Consider the following 25259-nt stretch of genomic DNA (forward strand, 5'->3'; position numbering starts at 1 on the left):
TTCAGTTCTCAGCACACATAGCAGGTGGCTCACACCATCCAGAACTCCAGGGCATCTGTTGTCCTCTGGCCTCAACAGGCATCTGAACGCACACATACACACATAAATAGTGAATAAGCATTTTTTAGAATAAATGAAAAAGGAGGCTCTGTGTGATTATGCACACCTTTAGTCCCAACGCTGGGAAGCAGAAGCAGACAGGTTGCTGTAAATTTAAGGCCAGCCTGGCTACATAGAAAAACCCTACCTCAAAAATTAAAATGCCCCAGCTTCCTGTGTCTTTACTATAAATAGTGCATACAGACGGACAGAACCTTAAATAAATTGGGCTTTAAATATCTGAAATTTAAGTGAAAAATAAGAACTATAGAGTGGTAGTTACAGTAGGGAGAATGCAACATAAAAGAGAGGAAAGAGCGAGCAGTAAAGACAGGTTCAATTCTACCCTGAGTTCATTCTTTCGAGGATGGAAATGGAAAACTTCCTTCTTTTTTCAAAAGGAGCTCAGTGAAATAATCTCTTCTACGACAACAAGATTTTATTTTTGTTTGTTTACCTGAATGATGTGTCAGTGTGATAGTATGTCCACATGTGTGTGCAAGTCTCTGGAGAGGCCAGCAGAGGGCAGCAGACACTCTGGAGTTGGAGTTGCAGACGGTCGTGAGCTGCCCTGTGTAGCTACTGGCAACTGAACTCAGGTTTGAGCAGTACAGGCTTTCAACCTCTGAGCCATCTCTCCAACAAGACAGTAAAATCTTGAGCCAGCTAGTTTTATAGGAAAGCTGAAGGTTAAGTAAATGTGTGGTGAAATGTGTCATCATGAAGTCTGGCTTTCTCCTTCAGGGACCTGGGGACCACACAGGTGCAACTGACAACGGTTGAGAACATCCTCAAGATGACTCTGGAGCTGGAACGTCTGTAAGGTTTCTCTTCTTAGAATGATTTCACTTTGGTTTTAAAATGTTAGCATGAACGCGCGCGCGCGCGCGTGTGTGTGTGTGTGTGTGTGTGTGTGTGTGTGTGTGTGTGTGTGTGTGTGTTGTGTCTGTGTGTCTGTGTGTCTATGTGTCTGTGTGTGTCTCTGTGTGTGTCTCTGTGTGTAGGCATGAATGCCACACTGTGAATATGGAGGTCAATGGACAGCTTTAGGGGGTTAGCTCTCTCTTTACACTGTGGGTTCCAGGGATCAAACTTGTTTGTGTACCAGGGAACTTTTTATCTGCTGAGCCAGCTTGCCAGCCCTAGATTTCTTTACAGTTTCTTGTATTTTTAAATGTTTTGAGGTTTGCCTTATTTCTTGAGTCTGAGTTACTGGGGTATAATTTTCATGCAATAAATTCAAGCACGTGGTTTAATGAGTGGTTAGTTCCCTAACCACTATTACATAACGGATATAGATGGCTTGCCCCATCCACCCCTTTGCACCCCTCCCACCACCAGCCCCTGTGATCCACCAACCTTATTTCCAGCCCTATAGTCTTCCCTTTCCTAGACCATCTCGCAAATGACATTCTCCAGCGTGGGGCCTTTTGACCTGTCTTCTCCCAGTGAGCACGATGTTTGCATCTCTCACCATGCGGCACATGCGAAAGCAATGTCTTTAAAAGGCATCCAGCTGGACTGGGGTGGTAGCTCAGTGGGTCGTGTTTGCCCAGCATGCATGATGTCCTGGGTTCAATATAAACCAGGTTCAGTGACGAATATCTGTCCTTCCAAGTGAAGATCATCTTCAGCTGCACAGGCATTTCCTAGCCAGTCTGGAATACAAAAGAGCTCTGCCTTCCTGCTAGCGCATCTGAAGTGGTGTCTGTCTGTCGTCTTAACTCTTTAGTAGCCAGTGTTCTGGAGTGTCTAGTCATGAAAAAAAAAAACAAAAAAAAAAAACAAAAAAAAAAAAAACCTCTTACTGTGTGCTTCCTTTAAGACAGGGCCCGAATTGAATGAGCTATCCGTGTTCTTGTTGAGCCTCTGTCTTTGTCTACGATGCAGGGTCTCCTCCTGCAGTCTGTTGCCTTGGACTTGTGATCTTCCAATCTGGCTTCCTACTGAATTTTTGTTTGTTTGTTTTACGCATTTTCATTTCAACCTGGCTTTATTTTATTTCTTCAGGAATAGACCAGGTCAAACATCCGACATGGCCCTCCTAACTGGGATTTCAGGCAGCCTATCCATTCAAGTCTGATCACCCATGTTGATGTTCTTCTGGTTAGTTTTCTATGTGGGAATTTGTGGGGATTTGAGGAAGCACCACGAAAGACACTACCTTTTACCAGGGAAAATAGGGTCCCTTTGGAGGTTTTTAAGTCTCTAATAAAAATATTTAGGAATGGACTCAAAGGAACCTTGAGGCAAATTAGAGTAGATAAACAGAGTAAGCTGCAGGCTTGGCAGCTACCCAGAAACATCAGCTAGAAGGAAAGGGGAAGCCATCCACACTACAAGCAGCCATGCAGCCAAGGGGAGCAGAAAGCATCACACTGGAGCGGGGGAAGAGTAAAAAGGACCAAAGAACTAGAAAAAGCACATTAGGCTGTGGTCAACAGAAGGAGACAGAAAAGAACTAAGGTTAAAAATTACACCTTACATAGTCAGAACTCAGAGGGCATGGAGAACGCACAGCTACTGCAGAGCAGACAGGAATTCTAGGGAGGAAAAACACAGTGTCTCCTTAAAGGGAGAATTATTCCTGTCTCATTAGCACCGACTAATGTTGAGCTCCTGTCTTAGGATGGTGAGGCCTCCCTTCTTTTAGGGGCAAGGGTCTCGGTATGCTCTCTTACCCTTCACTGACTATCCGGCTTAGCGCATAAGTTAGGGGATATACCTCATTAGTCTTGATGACAGAGGTTTTACAATCCCTTACTTCCAGCCTGTAACAATGGACCTGTGTGGGTTTCATTTGAATAGCATCTCATACAAAAGCCATCAGTTTGTTGAACCGCATGGACCCAAAAGACAAGAGACTTAACAACGCCTGAATAGTTAGTATGACAGCAACACTCTTTTTAAAGGGCAACATATAACTTCCTCTATCAGAGGAGTAAAAAGTGTAAGCCTCTTCTATTCTGTTTATAAATGTCTTATATCAGAATCTAAATCTATAGAAATACAAAACTGATTGATCTAAAGAAAACTAAGGAAATCCCTGTTCCTGCTCTAGTCAATCTCAAACCCAAAAAACAACTATAGTAACTGTGGTAGTGGGTTTTCTCCTGGCTCTAAACAATCTAAATTCCCACTAAATCTAAAACAATCTAGTTCCCCACTAAATCATAAGTCAGGGAATCAAGAGTCCAATAGAGCCACCCTGGAGATATGGGTGGTGATGTCTTCTTCAGCACTGATAACTTCTCAGGTCAGGTTTACTCGTTGATTTGTTCCAGTTTGAAGGCAATTGTGAAGCATCTTCATGTTTCCTGTGAAGAAAAAATACGCTTCTCAGGGGGTTTCTCCTCCCTGGATTTGTTATTGTTGTCTATTTGTTTAATCAGTCTCTCTGGCAGCCAACGTGCAGCATCTGCAGTTTGGGAATATATGCAAACATAACCTCTTCCCCAGATAAGCACTGGATCTGGCCCATTCCAGGTTCCAGTTAATGGGTCTTTCCAGAGGACTGTTGCAAAATTCTTTTTGGTATCAGGATGCCAGAATCTATCTGCAGCAGATTTTCCTTCAGAATCCAAATTTTAAAAATTTAAAATGAAGAGTGCATGATGAAGGATATTTCTGGGGGATCCCTTGGTAGGGTACCATTCCCCCCTTTTAATTTTTTCAAATTGACATTTAATGGTTTGATGTGCCCTTTCTACTATACCTTGGCCCTGTGGATTATATGGAATACCCGTTTTATGTAGTATTCCCAATTTTTCACAGAATTGGCAGAAACTGGAGCTTGTATAACCTGGGCCATTGTCAGTTTTTATCTGTTTAGGCACACCCAATACAGCGATTGTAGCAAGCATATGAGCAATCACATGCTTGCTTGCTTCTCCAGTTTGTAATGTTGCATAAATGAAACCACTGTATGTGTCTACACATACATGTATATATTTTTGCTTGCCAAATTCATTATAATGAGTAACATCCATTTGCCAGATGCTGTTTGGTATCAGTCCCTTTGGATTTACACCCAAATGAGAAACTGGTAAAAGTTTAACACATGATTGACATTGTTTGACAATTTGTCTAGCTTGTTCTCTGGTAATTTTAAACATACCTTTTAAAGTTTTAGAATTAAGGTGATGTAACTCATGAGCCTTTATGGCCTTATCCAAGTTAGATTTCGAATCTGATAAAGTAACTGCAGCTATTCGAGTAGCTAGGTCTGCCTTGGTATTTCCTTCAGAGAAAGGACCTGGTAGCCCAGTGTGGGCTCTCAGGTGTCCTATAAAGAATTTACACTTTCTCCTCAAAATTAATTGTTGGCACTGTAAAAACAAATCAGCTGCTTCTGAGGAATGCTTTATTTGTGCAGCAGTTTCTAGCAGAGGGATAGAGTGAGCTATATATGAGCTATCTGTATAAATATTAATAGTTTGATTTGGAAATGCTTGAAACACTGCAATAACAGCATGTAATTCAACCAATTGAGCTGATACAGATGATGTAGCAAAAGAGATTACTTGATCCTTAAAAGCATAAGCAGCTGTTCCTGATGAGGAACCATCAGTGAAAACTAGCAATGCTTCCTTGATAGGTTCATGTGCAGTACGAGATGGAAAAACAAATTCATGATGATTACAAAACTGAACCAATTTATCTGGTGGATAATGATTATCTATCTGACCAGCAAATGAAGCACATGCAATAGGCCAGACTTCAGAATTCTGCATAAGCCAATCAACCTGATGCCTTGTCTAGGGTTGTACTATGATATCAGGATCTTTTCCAAAATATTTTTGACTGTTATCTCTGCCTAACATAATTATATCTGCTATAGCTGCATAGTATGGATTAAGAACTTTCTTGGGGGATGAGGGAAGATGAACCCATAATATGGGTGCAGTTTGCCAAAAAACTGCAGTAGGAGTTAGTTTAGTGTTAAAAATAAGAAAATATAAAGGCTTAGAATAATTAATATGAGTTACAAATTGAGATGAAATAGCATTCTCTACCTTCTGTAAGGCTTTTCTACCCTCCTCTGTTAGAGCCCTGCCAGATTGAGGGTCAGGATCTCCCTTGAGAATATCAAACAGAGATTTCAATTCTCCTGTCGTGAGTTTCAAATATGGTCTTAGCCAATTAATATCTCCCAATAGTTTTTGATAATCATTAAGTGTCTTAAGGGAATCAGTCCTCAGTGTGGCTTTACTATTAATAATACGTGGACCATTAATCTGAAATCCTAAATAGGTATATGGGTCTTGTAATTGCACCTTTTCTGGTGCTATTTGTAACCCTGCAATCTGTAAAGCTGTTCTAAGATCATCAAAGCACTGGAGTACCTGTTTTCCATCTTTTCCAGCGATCAAAATATCATCCATGAAATGAATCATGTAGATTTGCTTCCACATAGTTCTAACACCCTCTATGGCAGAAGCCACAAACTTTTGGCACAAGGTAGGACTGTTAGCCATACCCTGAGGCAAGACCTTCCATTGATATCTTTTCATAGGTTCCCTAAAGTTTATAGAGGGAACACTGAAAGCAAAACGTTTTCTATCATTAGGATGCAAGGGGATAGTAAAAAAACAGTCTTTTAAATCTATAACTATTTTATAATAACCTAAAGGTATGGCCACCGGTGTGGGCAGCCCAGGTTGTAAGGCTCCCATTTTAATCATGGTTGCATTAACAGCCCTCAAGTCTTGCAACAATCTCCATTTTCCTGACTTTTTCCTAATGACAAATATTGGGGTGTTCCAGGGAGAGTTACTCTCTTCTAAATGTCCTGCCTGTAATTGCTCCTGCACTAGCAACTGGGCAGCTTGTAATTTTTCAGTGGTTAGGGACCACTGATCCACCCCACGTTGGGCGCCAACAATCACACTCATGTGCATACACACACACACACACACACACCCCACACGTGTTCTCCCCTTTATAAAATCTCAGCCTTTCTTTCAGGAACTATAGCCAAGTCACTGGCTCTCACACTCAACCCATGAACATTTTCCCTTTTGTGAAATAGTCCTTTAAGATCTGAGTCTGAATGGGTTCATATTTATTGGTCGCCTTTTCAATTGGTGCTGTTTTCAAATTGTGGAAGGTTTCAGCTCTCTGGTCTGTGAGAACAGCTTTTGGTAGCTCTGATTCTTTTCTACAAGTCAGACCACTGGATCAAAGGTGACAGCTCTGACTGTTGGGGCTTCCCATTCAGGCACACCACACCGTATGGGTGTTCTTCAGAGGGTGTAATGACATATGTCCCACCCTCCCACATCGAGGGATCGAGACGGTGTTCTCCTGCAGGTGCTCCAAGACTTCCTCTTTATATCAGTGTGGTAGAAAGATACCGAGTCTTCGCTTGATACATCACTTTGTTCTCCTGGTTTGATATTTCCATTTGAACTTGCATGATGGTCTGGAACATCTTATTTCTTTTGCCAAAGTTTCTGTTCTTCCTTTCAACCTCTCTTTCTGCCCATCTCCTTCCACATGTGGGTTCTGGGGATTGAATTCAAGTTACTAGGCTTGGTGGTAGCCCTTTTACCTGCTTAGCCATCTTGCCGGTCCTTTTGCATTTAAGCCTCCCCAGCCTGAGACACATCAATTTTTTTCCCCAGCATTCTTTCTTCTGACTTATTTTTATATTTATCATGCATCTTTGCAGAACTAATTTTGGCCCATCACAGGAGGCAGGAGGAATCTAATTTATGGTTTTCACTAGCCCCACATTGGGTCGGCCAAAATAATGTTGCAGCCCAGGCAAAATGTTGAGGCCTGGGCCGACCCACGTTTGGGCAGCCACTGTATCCCAGCCCAAGCTGCTGCTCTGGTCTGTGGGTCAAGGTTCCAGCAAGAGCGAGGGTGACGGCAGATTCTACCTAATGTCAGAGATTCGTCTCTGATGATCCCTCTATATTCTCTGATCTCTGGTTCTGTCTTCTATAGTCTGACTAATGTCTTCTATCATCTGAAATCTGATCTGTTCTGTCTCTGCCTTTTATATGTCTTACTTCTAAGCCACGCCTCTAAGTTACACCTTTAATCATGCCCTTAGTTCTTGTCTCTAACTATGATCTCTATACTTCTAAGTCACACACCTTTAATCTCACACACCTTTAATCTCAAGGTATCTAAACCAAGATTATCGGAGTGTGCTCAGCTGTTGTAGGCTATTGTAATCCAAGTCACATGTCAGGGTATATGGCTCAAGATGGCTGCAAAGCTGATAGCCGCTTTCTGCTAAAAGTTGTGTCCCCCTCCCTGTAGGGTGGCTCCACCCTTTTGAGAGGTGGTCCCTTAAACAGGCAATTGACTTGCCCAATGGGAATGTTGTCTCCAGTGCCCTAGACCTGAGCTCCCATCCTCTTGGCCAGAAGGGAAGGTGTTCACTTAATGGGCCCTCCCCTCAAGCATTTTTCACCTAACTGTGAACCTGTGATAGCCTCTTCTGAAGCAAGTATTACTCGGTGGTTGAAACAAACACGTCTATTAGCTGATATTCTATAGGAAAATTCCCCCGATTTTCTTTTTGTCGAGTGCCATTGGCAAGCCACGGTTCCTTTTTATGATTATGTTGTGTTTCACTGTGGTCTTTATCTCCCCAATCCCATCTGTCCATGGGAGGGGGTGTCCGTGTGTCTGTGTGTCCGTGTTCGTATACATGTGGTGTGACTGTGTGTGTGTGTGTGTGTGTGTGTGTGTGTGTGGTGTGTGGTGTGAGTGTGTGTGTGTGTGTTATTAAAATCAAACCCAGGTCCTTGCACTGCTACACAAACACTGTACCAAAGAGCAAGAGCTGTAAGACAGAAATAATCTAGATTCGGCTCTTGTGATCCATGTTGCCATTTGACTATAAAGCATGAGTTAAACTAGGTTGGTTTAAGTATTGACAGGAATAGAGAAAACTGTCCACGGGTTGGAGGTTTGCTCAGGCCCTTCTTCCTGTGTGTGACCAGCCTGTGGCATCTTTGTTTTAGGCACAGTTACCCATCTGTTGAGCACCCCTGTCACCCTCCATGATTAGTTTCAATAGAAGCAGCAATTTGCCCTTGAGTCTCCGAGACCCAGCTGCCCATGCCACGTGACTCAAGTACTCCTTCCTCTGCAATCCTGTGGTGGCCTTGGGCTGCCTCTTCTACACCTCAGTAACCCTCTTCCAGTAACCCAATTCTCTGTCACTCCATTTATAGGATCTTACCTAGCCACATGGCCTGCTGCCTCTGCAAATTTAAAGCTGACATTGAGGTTATCTGCAAGACAATCAAACTGCATTGTAAAATGGGATGTCTGACAAACACCACACAATGTCGTGAGTCTCTTGCCTGATAAGTGATTTAATTTTGACGTATAATTTTTAACTGGTAAATATATGTTTAATTATTTTTATTTTAATTAAAATTAATTCCTCCTGCCTTCTTTCCTCCTTCCAATCTCTCCCATATCCCCCCTCTCTCTTTCTCAAACTGACCCTTTCTCTAGATTATTATTGTTACATATCCAGATATATACACACATAAATATTTCATACAACTTACTGAGTTTGTTTGGTGTTGCTTGTGTGTATATGGTACTTTGTCTCTGGTAACCAATTAGGAAGCTCATCTCTGGGAGAGGCTAATTCTCCCTCTCAGCAGTCACAGGTTACCTCTAGTTCTTTACCTAGGAGGAGTGACCCATGGTATTGGCCCTTAGTGTGTCTATTGGTGGTGCCCTTGTTCAGGTTTACCTAGGTGACCATATTTAAGGTATCACGGGTGTAACTTTCCTGTCATACATAGAAGACAAAAATCTCACAGCTGACTTCCTGGTCCTCTGACTCTTATCTTTCTGCCACCCCTGCCCCCTTTCCGTGATGTTCCTAAAATTTAAACTAACAATAGACTTGTTGTTTCCATCCATTCATTCAGAATACTAACTCCCCAAACTTCTGAATTTCTCCCTTGTGGAAATTGGGCTCTCTGATGTTATTTCACTATTTAAAAACATGACTGTTCTGTAGGCCAGAGAGATGGCTCAGAGGCTCAAGATGCCTGCCACATGAACCTGGTGACAGAGATTCAATCCCTGGAACCCACTGAAAGGTAGAAGAAAAGAATAAACTCCACAGAGTTGCCTCTGACCTCCACACTCAAACCATCACACACATGTACCCATACACATCCCGCACATACAGAATATATGTGTGTGTGTATGTATATACATATATGTGTGTATATATATGTATATATATGTGTGTGTGTATATATATGCATATATACACACATATATATGTATATATATGTACATACACACATATATAGTGTGTGTATAGAGACACACATATATAGTACTTATAGTACTTATGTATATATGTATATATATTTATATACACACATTATGCACATACAGACACTATATATAGTGTTTTGTGAGTATATATAGAGACACACATATAGTACCTATGTATGTACATATATATTTATATACACACACCATCCACCATACAGACACTATATATATATACACACATATATATATGTATATATATATTATATATACATAGTATACACTGCATATACACTATATATACATATATATACACTACATATATATAGTGTCTGTATGTGCATGGTTTGTGGATATATGTGTGTGTATACATATATGCAGGTAGAGAGATAACTTAGTGGTTAAAAGTACTTGCTGCTCTTTCAGAGGACCAGGGTTTAGTTCCCAGAACCCACATGGCAGCTCATAACCATCCATAACTCCAATTTCATTTATGACCTCTGCAGGCCAGGTAGGTACAGACGTATGAATGCAGGCAAAACACTCCTACATATAAAATGAATGTTTTAAAAGGATTCACATATTAGCCAGGTGGTAGTGGCACACACCTTTAATCCCAGCACTTGGGAAGCAGGCGGATCTCTATGAGTTTGAGGCCAGCCTGGTGTATGGAGCAAGTTCCAGGACAACCAGGGCTACACAGAGAAACCCTGTCTTGAAAAACCGAAAGACAAAAAAAGATATGCATATCAAAAACTTCTCCAGACACAGAAAGGGCAAGAGATGAAACAGGACAGGGAACAGGAGCAAACGTTCACCTCTGCGAGCTGTATACACTGTGCTTGGCACCTTGCTTCAGTAATCACATGCATATCATGCATGGCACTCTGAAGCTGGCTCTATCTATGTTAGGTCTCAAGTACCCCGTGACTTATGGGGCAGGTGGAGAATGGTTTGGTTTTGTTTCCTGTTGCCGTGTTTTTTAACACTGTGATGCCTTTTTATTTGGAATCCAAGATCCCCTTGTTTTATAAGGGGTGAGTGCCTGCCCAACTCTCCTGATAGAACAAGCCTGGATTGGCCAGCTCTGTGTTGGTGCACGCACTCGAGTTTTTCTATTCACAGATCACTCGTGTTATTTTAACTATTTATTTGCTTGATGTTTGGTTTTTGAGGCATGCTCTCACTATATAGGTTTGGCTGGCCTAGGACTCACCGGGTCGATCAAGCTGGCCTTGAAGTGATCCGCCTGTCTGATAGAAATTTTTTTGCTGGGATCAAAGGTTTATGGCACTGTGCCTGGTATCATAGGATTTTGAATGTGTCTTTCTAAGCTGAGTGTGGCATCACATGGCTGTAACACCACCTACTCACGAGGCTGAGGCAAAGGGAGCCTATTTCAAAGCCATATAGACAACTTAGCAAGACTCTACATGCCACCCCTGACCATGTTCCGAGGATGGAGTAAGCTCGGTTCTCCATACGCTCCACATACTGTGTGCACAACACAGATGTTCCAAAAGGACACTTGGCCCACCCTGTCCTCTCTTTTTGTCATTCTCATTTCATAGGTTTACAGTGTGGGTTTGTTCTTCTTTCCACTAATGGTCACTCCATCCAGTATTTGCTGGCCCCTCATTTATTAGAAAGGATTGAATGGTTGCAAACTGAGGAAGGGGCTGCTGGTATTCTCTGACCAAAAGCAATCTCTTGTTCTTTGACAGTTGAAGCATCTATAGGGAACCCAGAAGGAGCATTCATGAAGGTGTTGCTGGCCCGGAAGGAGAACACCAGAGCCGAGCTCACTATTGAACCAGAAAGGGGCTATTCAGACCAAAAGGATTTCGGCTCTTCAGGCTTCATGAATGAGCAGCTTGACTTTAACGATGAAAGTGATGTTATTAGTGCCCTAAATTACATATTGCCATATTTCTCAGAGGGGAATCTGGAAGACGTGGTATCGACACTGTTACCATTCATTAAACTCCTGTTTTCTAATATCCAGAATGGAGAGAATTCACTGGGACCCTTACAAAATGATACAAAGAGCCTTACTCTTAAATCAGTACCTAAGGCTAGTAAGTTGGCTTTACCTAAGGCTAGTAAGTTGGCTTTACCTAAGGCTAGTAAGTTGGCTTTACCTAAGGCTAGTAAGTTGGCTTTACCTAAGGCTAGTAAGTTGGCTTACAAACATAAAGTGAATAAGCTTTCTTTTCTAGAAAATCTGTTAGATGCGGAAATTGATGAGGTTAGGAAGGAAGCGAGAACCGCCATGCTTGTTCAGCAGTCGAGCCGTTTAGACCCCAAATTTAAACGACGAATATTTGAAAAGAGATGGGAACCCACCCAGGCAGAGGAAGACAGTTTTGCAGAGATTGAGAAGGCAGAGAGACAGCTCCACAGTATGAGCAGGGTCCCCAAAGGGACAGGCAGCATACAGAAAAGGCACTTCAAGGAACTGAGGGGCAAGAGCCTGTGGAGCAAGCAGAGTGTGCAGACGCCTCTGGAGAACATCTCCAAGGACAGGCAGCTCGGGAGCCCACCATCAACGGAGCTGCAGTGGCTCAGTTTGGAGCAGAAGCCCAGGGAGTTAGTGGGGAATTCCTTTCCCTCAGAGCCCTTGTTCCCAATGGAGCAGGGTGAGGAACTCTCTTTCTCCCCAGAACCGTCCCTGGTGGACAAGGCTCCCACTACAAAATCGCTACCTGAGTTCATAGACAGACGAAAAGACTTGTCTTACACCATTTATGTTTTAGAAAGTGCAAATGCTAATGTGAAGAGAACGAAGGGTTCTAACCCAAGTTTACAAAGTGAAGAAAGATATCGAAACCTTAGAAAGAAAAAATCTCAGTTTCAGTTGATTGCAAAGAGGCCGGCAGCATCCTCTGCAGTGAGGAGACTGATAAATTCCCCTGCACGAGGAATCTTTTCATCTTTACGAGATCTAAGTTATGCAGAAAGACCCTTTTCAGAATTATATGTTGCTTCAGAGCCTTCTACAGAAAAGCCTCTTGAAGAAACTCAGGCTATAATAGAGATTACTAAAGAAAACACCTTCAAATCAACTGTGGCTAAAGAAACTGTGTCAGAAAATAAACCTCCTGAGAATCCTACTGCAGATTCTAATGTGTCTACATCCAACTTAATTCCAACTGATCAGCAAACCAGCAAGCCACAGTCAGACTTCACTGTGGGGACTGAGACGAACGTCCACCTGGTAGAAGTTGTTTACCCATCACTGACGTCGCCAGGAGAACAGTTTGAATCGCATCTAAACCAGCAGCTGCGGCCCCTCATCCCCAACAACGACGTGAGAAGGCTCATCTCTCACGTCATCAGGACGTTGAAGATGGACTGCTCCGACACTCGTGTGCAAATGTCTTGTGCCAAGCTCATCTCCAGAACAGGCCTCCTGATGAAGCTTCTCAGTGAGCAGCAAGATTTCAAGCTGTCCAGGACCGACTGGGATACAGACCAGTGGAAAACTGAAAACTACATCAATGAGAGCACAGAAGCCCAAGGCGAACAGAAGGGTCTGGAACCAAGTCAGGTGAGGACAGCACTGAGACATGGGACCCCAGTCTCCCCAATCAGTTCAGCAGAAATGACTAGAGGCTCCCACTCCTGATCTTCTGCTGGCCACAGAACTCTAGCCCAGCCAAGACAGATTCCCTATTGTGCTTCTGTATGATTTTTTGGCTTTTGTTTTGTTTTGTTTTTGAGACAGAGTCTTTGTATATAGCCCTGGATTCTAGGAATTCCCTATGTAAAACAGGCTAGCCTCAAGCAATGAATCTCACGTGATATCTACCTGCCTCTACCTCCTAGTGCTGGGAATAAATGTGTTTGCTTCTACTGTGTCTCTAAGCTTAGAGACAAAAGCAAGCCTAAAACACAGAATATAATAAAATGTGCAATAATAAGGCACCTTACACATTGGATTCAATATAGTCTTCTATATATATGAAGGCTACTCACCTGGAAGAATGTTTTTAGGATTTTTTTTCCTATCATTTTGTTATGCAGTGTAGATCAAACCCAGGGCCTAGTACAAGCTAAGCCAAGGGTTCAGCCACTGAGGTACGTCCCCAGACCTTGGTTCTTTGAGTCAGAGTCTCACTGTACAGCCCAAATGGCCTGCCCACTTCGGAGTGTAAGTTGGTGCCAACCTCATGGCGGCCCTTTTCACTCCCTAAGTGCCAATCACCAATCAAGAATGGATGTTCAACAATTAGCCTTTACCTTCTTTTTATTTTGCGATTTGGTAACAGAAATGTCCACTTATCCATTTATCTTGTACTTTTTAGATCACAAAAGCAGTTCCAGGATACGGTTACAACAACAAAGTCATCTTGGCGATATCTGTGACAGTCGTAGTGACAGTTTTGATTATCATTTTCTGTCTCATCGAGGTAAGGACAACAGTACATCCTTGTATCCAGAACCTTGTATCCAGAACCTTGTATCCAGAACATGCTCTGTATGTGTAGTAGATTTAGAACCTGTAAACTGGAAACCAGAGCCACTTAGCCTTTCTGTCTGATGATGTCCCCGTGTGTTCCCAGGTTTTCTCTCTGTGAAGCATGTTCCTCAATGCCAGGTCCTTATGTCACATTCTGATTTGGTGTCAGAGGGTGGTTGATGTGAGACACTCTGGAGCAATGAGTGAGTTTTCTCTCAGCGAGGACAGGCTCAGTTTTAAGCTTGAAAAGCAGAGAGGTCTGCATGTACAGTCCTGTGTTGCTCTTTCATTGTGTGTACAGTTAGTTCATCCTCATGCTCGTATTTATTTATACTTTTTGAAAATTTTATGTATATGAGTGTTTTGCCTGCATAATAGTGCATGTCTGTGCACTATTGTTATGTGATATTTTTCCTGGGGAGACCACACACACATACACAGAGACACACTTACACACACACATATACACATTTATAAACACACACACACACAACACACACACACAACACACACAACACACACACACACACACACACACACAGTTACTTACCTTGAAAAGGAAGTCCACGACAAAGAAAAAATTGCACCAATTTGGTGAACTAGTGAGTTTTTACTAGGGTTACCAACAGGAGTATAGCTGGGGAGTTACAAGGAGCCAGGATAACTCAAAAAGAGCTGCATCATCAGAAATACTATTCCAACATGTGTAGCAACTCCCCAGATCCTGAGATTCTGGGGCTCTCTGTGCCTGCAGAGCTGTGTAGTTTGTGCACAGCGCCGGAGTCAGCCATAATCTGCCATGGATGAATGTCTCTGTCAGCAGTTTTCGGCTCAGGGTCTCCAATCTCAGCAGTTTTGTCCCCTTTTATACTGTTGGGTAGGGGCCCCAGGTGATGCTCCATGATTTCATTTTTCCAGACATGAGACCTTTCGCTCACCTCCTGTTTACCACCAGAGGCTGGTTGGTGACTCTTCCCTTTCTTTCCCTCCTATAAGTGATGTTTCAATTCAAAGGAACATGCCATAAAATAAGCACGCTGTGCAGACATGGTGCGACCCGCTCAGACCCTCTACTGATACTTTCTAGCACATTCCTAACACCATTTTGTCATTTGTACATGTTTCTCTTTAGGTTTTTTTTTTCCTTGCTTGAGACACGGTCTCATGTTGTCCAGGTTAGCATGAAACTCACTATGTAACCCAGGCTGGCCTTCGACTTCTGATTTTCCTGCTTCAGAATCACAGGCGTGTGATACCATGTTCAGCAGCCCAGCAGGTACATAGTATTTTGCCTGCACATATGTCTGTGTACCATGCTCATACCTGGTGTCTGTAGAAACCAAAGGGGTATATCAGATCCCCAGGAACTAGAGTCTCAGTTTTTAGCCACCATGTGCATGCTGCTAATTGAACCTTGGTCCTCTGCAAGGGCAGTCAGGGCTCATAACCCTGTCTCTCCAGCCTCTTATACTTTTTAATCATTTTGGGGGGCATCTTTGAATCAGAGGATAATGCACACAAGAATATCTAGTTTTGAAATAATTTTTATTGACAGATTCATTCTTTCTTCGCTGGTCTAGGATACCAACTCTATCTGGATCTAAACCCTGCTGTGGTCCCTGTAGCAGTACAAGAATCACTGCTAAATCATAGTTGTAATTTTGGTAAGGCAGGCTACTGACTTCCAAGCTGTTTTTCCACACATTGTTTAACTATTCTTAAAGTTTCCCTACCAAATGTCAGCCAGTCTTATTTTTGTTTTAAAAAAAGAGGAAGAGGAGGAGAAGGAGGAGGAGGAAGAGGAGGAAGAAGAGAAAAAAGAGGAAGAAAGATGAAGAGGAAGAAGATGAAGAAAAGGAGGAGGAAGAGGAGGAGGAGGAAGAGGAGGAAAAAAGAGGAAGAAAGATGAAGAGGAAGAAGATGAAGAAAAGGAGGAGGAAGAGGAGGAAGAGGAGGAAGAAGAGGAAAAAAGAGGAAGAAAGATGAAGAGGAAGAAGATGAAGAAAAGGAGGAGGAAGAGGAGGAGGAAGAGGAAAAAAGAGGAAGAAAGATGAAGAGGAAGAAGATGAAGAAAAGGAGGAGGAAGAGGAGGAGGAAGAAGAGGAGGAAGAGGAGGAAAGGAGAGGAGGAAAGGAGAGGAAGAAGAGAAAGAAGAGGAAGAGGAGGAGGAAGAGGAAGAAGATGAAGAAGAGGAGGAAGAGGAGGAGGAAGAGGAAAAAAGAGGAAGAAAGATGAAGAGGAAGAAGATGAAGAAAAGGAGGAGGAAGAGGAAGAGGAGGAAGAAGAGGAAAGAAGAGGAGGAAAGGAGAGGAAGAAGAGAAAGAAGAGGAAGAGGGGGAGGAAGAGGAAGAAGATGAAGAAGAGGAGGAAGAGGAGGAGGAAGAGGAGGAAGAAGAAGAAAGAAGAAGAAAAGGAAACAAAAATTGTGGAGACTGCTCAGTGGTTAAAACACTTTCCACACAAACATGGAGATGAGACTTTAGTTACAATTCTCAGGACCTAGGAAAATTCCAGCCAGGCATGATGGCACGGCAGCTACCTGAAATTCCCACTCCCAGAGGCAGAAAAGGAATTTTCCAAGAACAAGCTGGATCATGAGACTAGTCCTAACAGTGAGCTCTGGATTGAATTAACCCTCAATCACTGGATAAGGTGGAAGAGCTGTCTAGATATCCAACCTCAACTTCAAGCCTCAGTAAGCATTCACATACACACACATGTATCCACACACATGTAAGCACACACATTCTCCACATACACACAGAATATACATGAGCACACACAGAAAGTAGGGAGAAGATTCGATTTAATAAAATGACATGGTATTTACAGTTCTACTTTCACGATTGATACCTTTCTAACACCACCTGCTCCTGTGGCCTCTTCTTTTTTCTCCTCCACCCCCTTCTCTTTGGGATTAAATCCAGGCTTTGGGAAAGCACTCTACCACTGAGATACATCCCCTAAGCTTTCCCTGTTTTAGTTTCTCATGGGTTATTTTTTTTTTTAAAGACAGAAACTCACTCTGTGGCCCAGGCCGGCTTGTCATTTCTCTTAATGTTCTCCTGAAGAATGAAGAGTTTTAATTAGAGAACTTACTCATTTTCAATTGCATTTACTCTGAGATACTCTGTCCATCTTTGTAGCTACCATAAAAATGGGATCTTACAGTTTCTAGTTTGTATTGGGAAATCCACTAGGGTTGGTATTGTTGATCTACTATTTTGTGACACCAACATTATTGAATCCTCATAGTCTAGTGAAATGTTGATTGTCTTGGACTTTTGGCTGACCATTGTTTTCAATTACTACCAGCAGTTTTGTTCCTTCCTCCTCAATGTTGTGTTTATTTTCCTTTTCACACTAAGGTCTTCCCCCCAAGACATATACCTTGTAGCTGTGGTAAGACGCACTTTTTTCTTGCTCTTCCAGAAGATACCTTGAGGAAGTTAAATAATGTTTCTTACTTTGACTTCTAAGAGTTTTTATTTGGTTGTGTTGCATTTTACATAAACCAGTCAGAACACTGTACTAAGTGGCAACCACACGGGAGGCCTGGAGCAAGGTGTTATGGGAGAGAAGACTAGCACAGCAGATGTCAGATAAAAGGAATGAATGTAAACAAACAAAAAAAAGAAGTCACTGATGTAATCACAATGTTTTCCTCCAAAACAGATTTATTCTCATAGAACAGCAAAAGAGGGAGATGAAGAAAAGTTCCTAAGGTAAATATAAGGTTGGCAATTGTTCCAGAAGAAGCTGAGTTAGCAGAGAGCTTGGGTCTCCTCTCATTTAATCCTCTCACTTGGCAGTGGGGAAACTCAGGAAAAATGTTCTCTCTTGATGCCTTGCCTGGCTCCCCAAAATAGGAGGCATACCTAGGCCTAGCAAGAAGGCCTACAATGTCACCATTTCTTTAAGAAGGTTGGGTTGTGCTTGTCCTACTGTTGGTAGCATCAGGGATTCACTATGTAGCCAAGGCTAGCCTCAAAACTCTTGTTTCCGCTTCCCAAATACTGGAATTAGGTATAATCCATCATGCCCAACTAGCCATGTCCTTTAAACTGTTCTCACGACTCACTCATCAGAGGCAGTCTGCAGGGTGAAATTCTGAGTTTATGAGTTCAGCTGTGGACTCGACCATTGTACTTGGAGCTGGGCAAACAGGAGTGCCCCCCTCGCCTCAAAAAATCTGTGAGAGTTGGTCTAAAGGCACCAATGGGAAAAGCTCTGGAGAGCAAAATGCTTCTGCCCAGGGTAGTTTCTTCAAAGAGATGTTTGTTCAAAGGGATAAGTGGGGCTCTAGTCATGCTGGCACTTTGGCTGTGTTCCAGGGCAACCCATAGACAAAGATCTCATCAGAGGCCTTGTGGTGGCTCCTAGAACAAAAGTTCTTAGAAGCCAGGCATTCATGGAATTGTTCTCAAGTTCCAGGGCTGGGGTGAATTTCTTATGGGAAGAGCCAAGATGTCCCCCAGGACGGACACACACACACACACACACACACACACACACAAATGACTCCATCACTAACTGACTTCTGTGTTTTCTTCCAAGGGATAAGAAATACTACTACAAGACAACTGATATTCAGGTAAGCTTGAAACTGGGTGTGGTGACCGGAGACAGTGGGGTAAGTGAAACCAATGTCTCCCCTTCTGTTTTCTAGGATGGATTTTTCTGGCTAAGATGCCCACTGTGGCTTAGGGACATGTATAGGCCTCTGCATGACACCAGAAAGAAAAACATGGCTCAGGACCTACAGGACAAGGAGTCCTCTGGAGAGGAGGAGATTTTCAATAAGGATGTTCCAGGGTAAATGTCTCACTCAATGAGGAGCTAAGGGCAAATTGATCATTTCAAAGTTTGAAAGCCTTGGCATTGTTCTTCCAGGGAGGCCAAGAAAGGATCCTCGTTGACAAAATCGTCCGCAGAAGAGAGTGAACCAGTCGAAACCTCAGAATGATCTGCTATCATTTATTAATAAATTATTTTTTGTAGATTTGTGAATGTCAAAGGCTTTTGTACTCGAGTAAATGAAAATTGATGGCCAGCACTTGAGAGTGTGGGCCAATCAGATGACTCGTCACAGGAAAGCAGGTGTCATTCAAGCCTTGTGACCCGAGTTTGATTCAGAATCCAAGTGAAAAAAACAGCTTCATCCTCTGTCTTTATCCTGTACATCCTGTAGGCAAGACAGATTCTGAGTTGAAGGTTTTGTGGGTTGAGTTGATGTCCCCCTTCTTCTACTAGAATTCCTCCAGGAGGTGACCACTTCAGTCTCTGTAGGAATCTATGGGTCGCTCCCATAGACTCCTCAAAGTCTCTCCCATCCCAGGTCTCCAGCCAGAGATGCCCTCCCCCTCTGCCATGCTCACTCCAAGCCCTCTCCCACACCCCTCCCCCCCTACCTGATCACCATCCCTGTTCCCCTCCTTGCCCTCTCTCCCACCCAGTCCCTTCCCTCCATCCACCTCTGATGACTATTTAGTTTTCCCTTCTGAGTGAGATTCGAGCATCCTGCCTTAGGCTCCCTTATTACTCAACTTCTTTGTGTCTATGGATTGTAGCATGGTTATCCTGAACTTTATGGCTAATGTCCACTTATGAGTGTATACCATACTTTCTGGGTCTTGGGAATATCACTTGGGATGATATTCTCAGATTTCATCCATTTGCCTGCAAATTTTATGTCTTTGTTTTTAATAGCTGAATAGCATTCCATTGTGTAGATGTACCACATTTTCTATATCCATTCTTCAGTTGAGGGACATCTAGGGTGCTGCTAGTTTCTGGTTATTATGAATAAAGCTGTTACAAACATACTTAAGCAAGTGTCCTTGTGATATGGTGGAGCATCTTTTGGGTATATGCCCAGGAATGGTATAGTTGGGTCTTGAGGTAGAACTATTCCCAGTTTTCTGAGAAACTGCCAAATTGATTTCCAAAGTAGTTGTACAACTGTTCACTCCTTCCAGCAACGGAGGAGTGTTCCCTGTGCTCCACAACCTCTCCAGCATGTGGTGTCACTGTCACTTGAGTTTTTGATCTTAGCCATTCTGACAGGTGTAAGATAGAATCTCAAGAGTCATTTTGATTTGCATTTCCCTGATGAATAAGGATGTTGAACATTTCAAGTGTTTCTCAGCCATTCAAGATTCCTCTGTTGAGAATTCTAGTTACCGAACGAATGGCCAACCAATGACTGGCCCAACTTGAGACCCATGCCATGGGAGAGAACCAACCCCTGACACTATTAATGGTATTCTGCTATGCTTGCAGACAGGAACCTAGCATAACTGTCTCCTGAGAGGCTTCATCAAGCAGGTGATGGAAACAGATGGAAAGTCCCACAGCCAAACATCAGATGGAGTTCAGGGAGTCTTGTGGAAGAGTAGGGGATAGAGTTGAGTTAGCCAGAGGGGTCAAGAACACCACAAGAAGACCTACAGAGTCAACTAACCTAGGCCCACAGGGGCTCACAGAAACTGGACCACCAACCAAAGAGCATGCAAAGGTTGGACCTAGGTCTCACACACATTTGTAGTAGATGTACAGCTTGGTCTTCATGTGGGTCCCCTAACAATTGGAGCAGGGGTGGGGCCTGTCTGACTCTGTATCCTACCATTGGATCCCCTTCCCCTACCTGGACTTCCTGGTTGGGCCTCAGTGGGAGAGGATGTGCTTAGTCCTGCTGGGACTAAATGTCCCAGGGCTGGTGGTACCCAGAAGGGGATTCCCCTTTTCTGAGAAGCAAGGGAGGGGGTAACGGGGGAAGAGCTTTGTAAGGGCAGGACTGCCTCTGCTTTCCAGGTCCTGGGATTAAAGGTGTGTGCCACTATACCAGACTTCCACATCCTTTAGCAGATGAAGGAACTAGTGTTAGAAGTCAAGAGCTGAAACTGAAGAATGGAACTCAAGTAAGCTGCAGCCATGATGGAAATAATTGAGATGGGATTCACATGTGAGCAGTTCCTGGGACTAATACAGCGCTTCCAGACAGACCCCGACCCTAACGAGGAGACTCTGGAGGCCTTGGCTAGCACTTTCAAACTGACAAAAAGAAGACATTAAGATTTGGTTCCTTGCTGGGCAGTGGTGGCGCACACCTTTAATCCCAGCACTTGGAAGGCAGAGGCAGGTGGATCTCTGAGTTCGAGGCCAGCCTGGTCTACAGAGTGAGTTCCAGGATAGCCAGGGCTACACAGAGAAACCCTGTCTCGAAAAACTAAAAAAAAGATTTGGTTCTTTGTCAAAGGCGTGAGATGGAGCCCAGGAGGTTGTCCCAGGCCCGCACATCTGAGCTGGAGTCAAGGGACCACGCCTTTGTGTCACACCTTGTTGGAAGCTATGGGTCAAAGTTTGGCCCAAGAGTTAGTTCAATATACCTCTGGCACAAGGATTGGGAAAGGTACTCCATACCCACAGGTTCTACCAAGCAGATCCCCAAGGAGTCCTCCCCAAAATGACCCTGGGCTCCCCGAAGCTTTGGAAGCCTTGAAGAGTCTCACACTCTCTTCTCGGTACCAAAGCAGAGACGGCACATCACAGGACTTCTGACTCCCTGGCACAGGCTCTTTCTGTTAATGTTTTTTCAACTTCCTTGCTGGGGCAGGGGCTGTTAAGCTTTATGTCTATCAATGGTATATTAATAACAAACCTAGCTATTGGGTGGTGGCAGAAAGTAGAGAAAGATGTATTCAATATGAGTATATGAGGAAGAGGAACACCAAGTCCAGTGATTCTCCTCAAGTCCATCTTCTGGACCCCGATGTAAAAAAGTTTAGATTTAAATAGAGGGCAAGAAGTCTGCATTACTAGGCAGCCCTGCCCACAGGGTGGCTCCTCCCACCATCTTTTCCCAGTCTCTCTACTGTGAGGAGCCGCCCTCACATTCGCCATTACAAGATGGCGTTGACATCCGTTGTTCCAACTGGCAAACAAGTGGTTTGCACATGTGCTGGGGTGTCTTTCCATTCCTTGTGCTCTGCCTCACCCGTGACGCAGGATCGGCCGACGGGCTGCAGCCAACCATTGGGTGCCACGTCCTAGGCAGGGAGCAGTTTCCTATATAAGGGCTGGGATTTCGCCCCTCGGGGTCCTGTTCACTTGTAAGCTTATGCTCTCCCTCTCAAGACGCATTAAAGCTTTACTGCAGAAGGATCCTGCGTGTACCGCGTCTTTCCTGCTGGCGGGAGGTAGTGTGGGACATCTGGTGCTGAAACCCGGGAAACCTTGACCTTGTCATCGTCAGCACGTCAGAGAACCCCTCGATTCAGAGGAGGATTCAGAACTGCAGGAAGGTACGTTTGGAGAGGTATGTCTGCCCCTGAAATTTTTGGCCTGATCTTCATTGTGATTTTCATGGTCCTTGTCCTAGTTCTCTTGATCGCTTGTTTCTGCAGTGGCATTTGTTAATTCGGTTGGTGTTTGTCAGTCCGAGGTACATGAGCTGCGACACCTCCGAGATCTCGCCGTGAATCTCTTGTAGATAAAAGAGTGGCGTGTAGACTCCTCATCTTCGCTGCCAGTAAGACGGACATAAATAAGCTGCCGGCGTGGAACATCTTACTTTCGTTTTCTTGGCGGTGGTAAGTCAGACGTAGATAAGCTGCGCCCGCCATGGGTTCCTCACAGTCAGTAATCGCCACACTGGAGGCCGTTCTAAAACAACGTGACATTAAAATTGGACAGAAAACGTTGAGGAGTTTCGTGAAAGAAGTGGACCGGGTCGCTCCCTGGTACGCTTGCTCGGGTTCCCTGACTCTCGCTTCTTGGAATAAATTGGGAAAAGATCTTGATCACCATCACGCAGACAAGGACTTGAAACTGGGTACTAAGGCCATATGGAAGCTTATTAAAAATTGTTTAGAAGATGAAAACTATAAGGAAGCAGTAAGTGAAGGGCAGGTTACTCTCGAGGGAGTTCAGGACAGCATGTCAGAAACAGAACAGAGTGAGAGGTTGGGCGCGCCAAGAAAAAGAATGTCCCAAAAAAAGAAGGATAGGCACCCTCCTAAGACAGGAGAGAAACCCCCTATGGAGTCCAGTATCCCTCGTAAGGAGAGAAAGGGTGGGCTCTACCCCTCTTTGGAGCTGGAGGCACTGACCCTCGACAGTTCGGAAAGCTCCGGTGATGATGATACCTCTGATAAGGATACTCTTAACTCGGAGGAGGAGGCTGAGTTAGATGAAGAAGCAGCTAGATATGAGGCAGAGAGATATCACCCAGATGATAACAAAAAATATATAAAATTACCTAGAATTCCTCCTCAAAAGACGGTGCCCTCTGCACCTCCGCCTTATGAGGCGCATCCTCCATCAGGTTACTCGCTTGTAGCAGAAAAGGTGAGGAGAAAGATCAAGACTGTATTCCCTGTTTTTGAAACAGAAAATGGAGGGTGAATTCATGCGCCAGTAGATTTCAACCAGCTTAAGGAACTGGCCGAATCTGTTCGCAAGTATGGGACCAATGCTAATTTTACCCTGGTACAGCTTGATAGACTCGCCAATTCAGCATTAACACCAGCCGATTGGCAAATGATTGCAAAAGCCGCCCTCCCTAATATGGGCCAATATATGGAATGGAAAGCACTGTGGTATGAGGCCACACGAGCGCAAGCCCAGGTCAACGCTACTGCCTTGACCCCGGAACAGAGAGATTGGACCTTAGACCTGTTAATAGGTCAAGGGGCTTATACTGCTGATCAAGCTAACTATCATTGAGGAGCCTATACCCAGGTCTCTGCCACAGCCATTAGGGCATGGAAGGCACTTTCCCGAAAAGGGGAAGCAAATGGACAACTCACAAGGATAATTCAAGGACTCCAAGAGTCCTTTTCAGATTTTGTGGCCAGAATGACAGAGGCAGCTGGGCGTATTTTCGGAGACGTAGGTCCAGTCGAGCCCCTAATCCAACAGATAATTTTTGAACAAGCCACTCAGGAGTACCGAGCAGCCATTGCTCCACGTAAAAACAAGGGCAAGTTCTCGGTTTTGAGACCTAAAAAGGTTCCCGGCTTCAGGACAAATTGTACCATGGGAAATTCATCATCCTTACAGTCACTGCAGCATGCTCTTCGTGGCTTGCTAAAAGTGAGAGGGGTTGGTCTTAAAAGGGCCACCGTGGAAAAATTTTTACAGGCTGTAGATGAGGTTGCACCCTGGTTTTCAGTTTCGGGGCACCTCACACTACCCAGTTGGGAGAAGTTAGGAAGAGATCTTAAGTCAGCTGAAGAGAAAGGAGAACTAGCCAGCGGAGTAAAGCTTGTGTGGAAACTGGTGAGATCTTTCATTGAGAACAGAGAAGGGAAATGCACTGCAGAGTTAGAGAAGGGTAGCGATGTGCTAGAGCAACTGAAAGAGGAGCGATCTTAAAAGTCTGAGAACGAAGAAAGTTCTGAGGAAGAAGAGGTTTCCGAAGCTGAGTTAGAGAGACTGGCGCAGGACCTAGAGGAAGCAAAACTAGATATAGAACCCTCTGCGCCGGAGCACCTCGGCCACCTCCGTACGCTCCTACTGGAGAATCAGGACAGAGTTTTTGCCCTGAAGCCTAGAGGGAACTACGGGCTCAGTGTTTCCCAGTATTTCAAGACGCCCAAGGCAATCAGCACCATGAGCCTCTTGATTGGAAGGTTATTCAAAGACTGGCCAAGGGGGGTCAGGGCATATGGCATTAGTGTAGCTTTTGTGGTTTCTCAACTGGAGTCCCTCCATAGATATTGCATGACACCCAGTGATTGGCAGAATTTGGTTAGAGCTTGTTTATCTCCTGGCCAATACTTAGATTTGAAGGCCTACTTTATAGAGCTCTCAGCGGAGCAGGCTGCTGTAAATGCCACTAATGGCCAGCAGGCCTGGGACCAGGACATGTAGTTGGGCCAAGGCAGATTTGCAAATCAACAAACAAATTACCCTTTGCAGGTATATGAGCAAATTAATAATATAGGGACTAGAGCATGGAAATCTCTTCCCAATAGAGGTGAGGTGTCAGGAAACTTAACCAAGATTGTTCAGGGATCAGCAGAGCCATTTGCCGACTTCATGGCTAGAATGGTGGAGGCAGGGGGAAGAATTTTTGGAGATCCTGATGCAGCCATGCCACTATTAAAGCAATTGATTTTTGAACAATTTACCAAAGAATGTAGACAGGCCATTAATCCTTATAAGAGCAAAGGGCTGGAGGTGTGGATGAAAATTTGTAGAGAGCTAGGGGAGCCTCTTTCTAATGCCGGGTTGGCAGCCGCTGTTATGCAGATGACCCGAAGTCAAAACAACCCTAAAAGTGGAAAATGTTTTAAATGCAGCCAACTGGAACATTTAAAATGACAGTGTCCCCAATTTCAAGTCCCGGATGGCCCCAGAGCAAGGGTGCCTGGTCTTTGCCCTAGATGTAAAAAGGGGAACCACTGGGCAAATGAATGCA

The 25259-nt window shown here is 44.0% G+C and overlaps 1 protein-coding gene and 1 long non-coding RNA gene across 2 annotated transcripts in view; one reads left to right on the forward strand and one right to left on the reverse strand.

Moving 5' to 3' along the window:
* LOC143442646 (leucine-rich repeat-containing protein 37A2-like) overlaps positions 1-18810 on the forward strand; it is a 44660-nt gene extending 25850 nt beyond the window's left edge. The window contains exons 7-14 of the mRNA XM_076935671.1: positions 844-918; positions 8298-8416; positions 11097-12922; positions 13680-13784; positions 17510-17559; positions 18392-18428; positions 18504-18649; positions 18728-18810. Coding sequence (XP_076791786.1) covers positions 844-918; positions 8298-8416; positions 11097-12922; positions 13680-13784; positions 17510-17559; positions 18392-18428; positions 18504-18649; positions 18728-18800 — 2431 coding nt within the window. The 3' untranslated portion in view covers positions 18801-18810. The remainder of the gene's footprint in view (positions 1-843; positions 919-8297; positions 8417-11096; positions 12923-13679; positions 13785-17509; positions 17560-18391; positions 18429-18503; positions 18650-18727) is intronic.
* The window catches only part of LOC143442650 (uncharacterized), a 47027-nt gene continuing 38409 nt past the window's right edge, over positions 16642-25259 (reverse strand). The window contains exon 4 of the long non-coding RNA XR_013110984.1: positions 16642-19019. This is a non-coding gene — a long non-coding RNA (uncharacterized LOC143442650). The remainder of the gene's footprint in view (positions 19020-25259) is intronic.

Source organism: Arvicanthis niloticus, chromosome 6, assembly GCF_011762505.2.
Source record: "Arvicanthis niloticus isolate mArvNil1 chromosome 6, mArvNil1.pat.X, whole genome shotgun sequence".
NCBI lineage: Eukaryota > Metazoa > Chordata > Mammalia > Rodentia > Muridae > Arvicanthis > Arvicanthis niloticus.